The sequence below is a fragment of the Aegilops tauschii genome, chromosome 2, assembly GCF_002575655.3.
Source record: "Aegilops tauschii subsp. strangulata cultivar AL8/78 chromosome 2, Aet v6.0, whole genome shotgun sequence".
NCBI classification, from domain to species: Eukaryota; Viridiplantae; Streptophyta; class Magnoliopsida; order Poales; family Poaceae; genus Aegilops; species Aegilops tauschii.
This window is the reverse complement of record NC_053036.3, coordinates 573,306,930-573,312,277: the sequence shown is the minus strand read 5'-3', so window position 1 is coordinate 573,312,277 and position 5,348 is coordinate 573,306,930. Positions and strand designations below refer to the sequence as shown.

The 5,348-nt window shown below is 43.1% G+C and overlaps 1 protein-coding gene across 1 annotated transcript; it reads left to right on the top strand.

Annotated features, from left to right (window-relative positions):
* Window positions 1-2,256: 2,256 nt before the first annotated feature.
* Window positions 2,257-5,348, top strand: LOC109745581 (exonuclease DPD1, chloroplastic/mitochondrial-like). Its single transcript, XM_073509624.1, has 3 exons — window positions 2,257-2,690; window positions 3,511-3,725; window positions 4,119-5,348. Exons 1-3 carry the CDS (start codon window positions 2,257-2,259, stop codon window positions 4,316-4,318), a joined length of 849 nt encoding a protein of 282 aa, XP_073365725.1. The 3' UTR covers window positions 4,319-5,348.

Genomic DNA, 5,348 nt, shown 5'->3' with positions numbered 1-5,348 from the left:
ATCTTTCCCGAAGTAAACTTCAGATCCACCGTGCCAATGCCACGAACAGAAGCATGTGACCCATTCCCCATTAGGACGGAAGAATCCCTTGCGACCTGATAAGAAGTAAACAGGGAGATGTCAGCACACACATGAACGTTAGCACCCGAATCAATCCACCACGAAGATGATTGAAATACTGAAAGCACAATAGGTAAATTACCATACCCATCAGTATTGCTAGCGGTCACCATGTTGACAGTCTTGGAGCTTGTTTTCCCTCTGCGGTCTGCACGTTCAGGGCATTCCTTGGAAAAGTGTCCAGGCTTCCCACGGGCGTAGCACTCTAGCTCAGCCTTGTTGAACTTCTTCTTCTTGAAGGTAGTAGTCTTGGTAGGCTTGTTGAAAACAGGTTTGTTCTTCCCTTTGTTCTTGTTCTGTGGGTACCTCTGCACCATGTTAGCAGTAGGCTGAACCTCACCTCCTTTTTCAGTGGTATCTTTAACCCAAGCTTTTTCTTCAACGTCAAGAGATGCAATCAGATTTTCAACTGATATCTCCTGTCTCTTATGCTTCAGAGTTGTGGCGAAATTCCTCCATGAAGGAGGCAACTTTGCAATCATGCACCCAGCCACAAATTTGTCGGGTAGAACACATTTAAGGAGTTCAAGTTCCTTCACAATGCACTGTATCTCATGAGCTTGTTCAACCACAGAACGGTTATTCACCATCTTGTAGTCATGAAAACTCTCCATGATGTACAGTTCACTGCCTGCATCTGTTGCACCGAATTTTGTATTCAGTGCATCCCACAGAATTTTTCCGTCGTTTATGTGCATGTACACATCACACAGACGGTCAGCAAGAACACTCAGAATGCATCCCACAAACATAGTATTGGCTTCCAGGAATTTTCTCCGATCTTCGTCGGTCATTTCCTCTGGAGCACCAACACTAGCGTGGAAAACTTTCAGAGCAGTAAGCCAGAGCGTGGTCTTCACCTGCCACCTCTTAAAGTGCACACCGGTAAACTTATCCGGCCTCAGTGCATCAGCGAATCCAGCCATAGTTAACTCAGGAAATTGCCTATAATTAGGTTTTTGGATTGTTGGAATATTAGGCAAGTTCATGATTAATTCCAGCAAATAATTCATGACTAGAAGAGATACTAGCATGCAATAATCTAGCAAACTAGAAGAACAGCAAGACATGCATAACAGCAGCAAACACGTAACAATAGTTGTAGAAACAGACATGAACAGAGGATGTTGGACGTACTGATCGTTAGCTATTATGGGTGCGACAGTGTTGATGACGATGTTGGCGACGATCTGCTGCTGACGGCGATGAATACGACGATGAGTAGCACCGCCCGACTTGGACGGAAGACGACCCGTGATGACGAATTTGAGCAGTCGCGCACAGCGCTTTCCAAAAACCTAATTCGTCCTCTCCCGGTGCAGGATCGCAAAGACGAACGGTTCCGGAGACCTGCACTCCCACGCGCCGATGCACGCCGGCGTTTGGGATGGAGTAGACTACGATGGCGGCGCAAGTTGTGAGATGAGGCAAAAACCCTAGGTGTTTTTCGGTGTGTCTCAGGCCGCAGCCGGTAGCTGTATATATATTAGGACCAGAGGCGGTATTGTGTCGCGACCACAATCCCAAACCGAGTCGGTTTCTAATTCGTATACTTACCGGACAAGAAATCAAAAACTTGTCTGCCAAGACATAAAAATAAAACGGCAAAAGGAAGCTGTGCTCCTGCAAGGAGACAGACCGGATTTCGGCGGACCATTCACGCGCATGTACGCCTCGGCCCGGCCAGGCGAGCGACCGCGCGCGTGTGGTTTTCCCTTTCTCTTCTCACACACCACTTAGAGTGATGGAGAGAACCCACTATATAAAGAGGTCCAACTCTTCTTCAACTTCCAAGGTGGGACTAAACTTAGCACCACCTCTTGCCATTTTACACATGGGTTTTGAGATTTCAGAAATTGCTATGGGCCTAGCCCATTAATTCTAACATCATCTGCCACATTAGAGCTGGCAGTTTCAACATCAAACTGTCCGACCTGACTGATATCAGAATCGAAAAAGATTACATTTCGTGCTTTCCAGCTTAAAACTTTGGTGCTGTGAAACCAAGTCATTGGCGCTTTGCTATCTACTCTTATATAGGTTTGTTTTATTGATGCAGGCGTTTGATGTGGTTCAACTAAGCCACAGGACGTCCACTCTGTTTGTTAATATCTAAGCACGCTTCTGACACGCAAAATGGCATTGCTTCTTCGCTTCAATCAACTGAGGAACAGCATATGGAGTAGTTGTCCTGCCAGGTTGCTTATGCCACATGCCGGATTGTCATCTGGAAAGTTGCTTGATCCAAAAAGCTATGAGAGGCGCCTTTTTTCAACAAGGGTTCAAGAGACAGCTAGTTTGGACAGAACATGTATTTCCCGAATTCAGCCATTAGAGTTTCAGCAGACTTCTGAACATGAGCAATCTGTGCCTCTTCTTATCTTTGATATTAAGACCACTGGTTTTTTCCAGAAGCGTAATAGAATCACTGAGTTTGCAGTCCATGATCTTTGGGCAGGAAAGAATAACACATTTGAAACTCTCCTTAATCCTGAGATGGATGTTCCTAAGTACGTTGCAGCTGTCACTAACATCAACAATGATTTGGTCTGCCGACCTGATGTCCCGAGGTGTGTTTCTCTTCCAATGCATTCATGTTATTTCCAATTCCATCACGACACCCCATCCCTTCACATTAGTCGGCGAGCCTGAATGTAAAGAAATTGTCACTAATTAGGATGCACTCGCACTCGCATGCCTGTATGCATGCCCAACCTTTTCATTCCTCAACATGGTGCTGTCACAAAGACCATATGGAAGTAAGTCTATTTGTGCAGTAAATTTCTTTGTCGTGTTTTGATAACCATCCATACTACTAGTATGGTAGGCGTTTCTAAGTCTTTATTTTTAGGAATCTTGTGCACTTTGCCAATTTTTTAAATGGAAATTTGGTTCTCTGTACGTCTGACTCTGTTTTTTTTTCGAAAAGGGGGGACTCCCCGGCCTCTGCATCAGAACGATGCATACGGCCACATTATAAATAAATAAAGAAGTTCAACAAGGTCTTAAAGTCTGAAAACAAAATAACGGCAAGCTCACAAAGAGCCACAACGCCAAGAAACAAAAGGCCCAAAAGCCACAACCGGCTGGCATAACAAAGATAGGTAAACTAATTGCCTATCCTATTACATGACCGCCATCCAAACCGGTTGAAGATATCCCGCGCTACCATCTCCCACCGGACAGATCCAGTAACCAAACGCTCTCTGGCCTCCGTCGGAGTGAGTAATGACCACATACGGATCAGCGCAGTAGCTCGGAATAAAACCTGCAAAAAATGAATATTTGTTGTTCTATTAAAAGCCGAATCATTTCTGCAATTCCAAATTGCCCACAACAACTGTTAACACTGAACTTACTCTAAGTGTTATCTTAATCTGAATAATGTAGGTTCAGTGATGTACTTCCATTACTACTGGCGTTTGTTCGAAGCTGCCAAACTCCTGGCAAACCAATTATATGGGTTGCTCATAATGTAAAAAGATTTGATGGCCCTTTCCTGGCCCAAAAGTTTGACCGTTGTTCAGCTCAGATGCCCGAAGATTGGCTGTTTGTTGACACCCTTTGTTTGGCAACGAAGTTGCCGAAGCTTTCGGCATCAAATGGTACATCATTTTTACTCCAGGGCTGTTGGGTATAAAAACACTTCATATCATCGGGTTTAGGGTATAGCACTTTTGCTTGCAAGGGTGGTTTTCTGTCCCTCACTTTTCAAAGTACAATTTTAGCTAAAACCTTGTTTTGGTAGTTCTTTCTTTTACTCCATGTTATTTGTAATGCAACTCCATTTCCCATGTTTGTGCTGTCATTTAGTATTTACTTGTTGGCCTTTGGTTCTGTGAATGCGAAGACCATTTTTGTTGAAGTGGCTAAGTTTATTTGCTTTTGTCGTTATGTCGATATCATTTTTGCAGTCCCAGTTAGTTACGTAGCTTGTACCATTTGGTAAATCCACAACAGAAATAACCATAATTACAGAGTTTTACTGGTATCTGCAGATAAGAGACATCTCCACGACTTGGAGTCACTATGCAAACGCTATGGGATCTCTGTGGAAGGCCCTCCTCATAGAGCAATGCAAGAAGTGATGAAATTATGTCAAGTTTTCCAGAAAATGAGTTTTGATCTAAAACTGACATATGAAGGCCTAATAGATGAGGCCATCAAGGCTAATTATTTCAGCAAGTTTCTTAATTAAATAGTATTTGTTGTTTCCAGCTTCCTTGTTTTAGTGGTCAAATTTATTTGACTTTCCCCAATAGAATTCGCCTGTCCTTCACATTGCTGGATATTGTTGCCTTCGCTGTAGGATCTCAAGAATCATGACTTCTTTTTTTATTGAAAAATATAAAAATAGCCGCATTTGTCAGTCAAAGCCTCCTTTGAGCTTTATCGATGTGCTTTACTTTCCAAACCTTACGTTCCTGCCCACATCGACAGGCAAGTCAATTCAACTGGCCGCAACTTAAGTACTCATTTTTACCATATCTGCAACGTCCAAAGTAAATTATCCATTTCACCTGGAATGTTACACCCTCTATGGTTGTAATAAAAACAAGTACAGTTCATCTAGCAGCATACTACCAAATACATTCTGCTAAGAAGTTCAAATCAAAATCAATAGATGCAGCTAAAAGCATGAGATCTGCTACTTTGGATAGCTTACAGGATTCTGGAGAAGGCCTCCCTGTTCTCGTTGAGCGTCCACTGATCTTCTGCGCCAGAGGCGTAGTAGTGGTACACCATCTTCGGCAGCTTCTCGTACTCGGACACATTCATGATTATATCCATGCCCCTGATCGAACAATTCATTGTCAGTTAGCAGTTCATCTGTCTGCCAAGCAGTGAAATAGTTTCTCTGTTTTTTCTCTGAAGAGTGAAGACGCTTCAACATGAACTGAATATCGTGGATAGTTTGACAGGGAATATGAGAAATCAAGAAAGATAACAAGACATGAACAGATCAGGTGGCTGATCTATCTGGGGAGGAGTTGATTAGCTGCAGAATATATCCATGAAGTCCTGATTCGGTATCAGTAGTTCGAGATGTTACTTTCGAATCAGTACTGACAAAATGAAACGGAACGATCCGACGGCAGGCCGAGAAAGAAACGCAAAATCACCCAGAGAGATCACAAGAAAGAGGAAGGAGGTGGAAAGTGCTACTCTAATCTCGAGCACAAATTCACTCGCATCAACAGTAAATTTTAAAAAAAGTAAAAAAATAA

Bases quoted from the DNA above. Each gene is read 5' to 3' on its own strand.
- LOC109745581 (XM_073509624.1), top strand. From the start codon at position 2,257: ATGGCATTGCTTCTTCGCTTCAATCAACTGAGGAACAGCATATGGAGT. The intron at 2,691-3,510 runs GTGTGTTTCTCT...TGAATAATGTAG, and splicing joins TGCCGACCTGATGTCCCGAG to GTTCAGTGATGTACTTCCAT. The intron at 3,726-4,118 runs GTACATCATTTT...TGGTATCTGCAG, and splicing joins GAAGCTTTCGGCATCAAATG to ATAAGAGACATCTCCACGAC.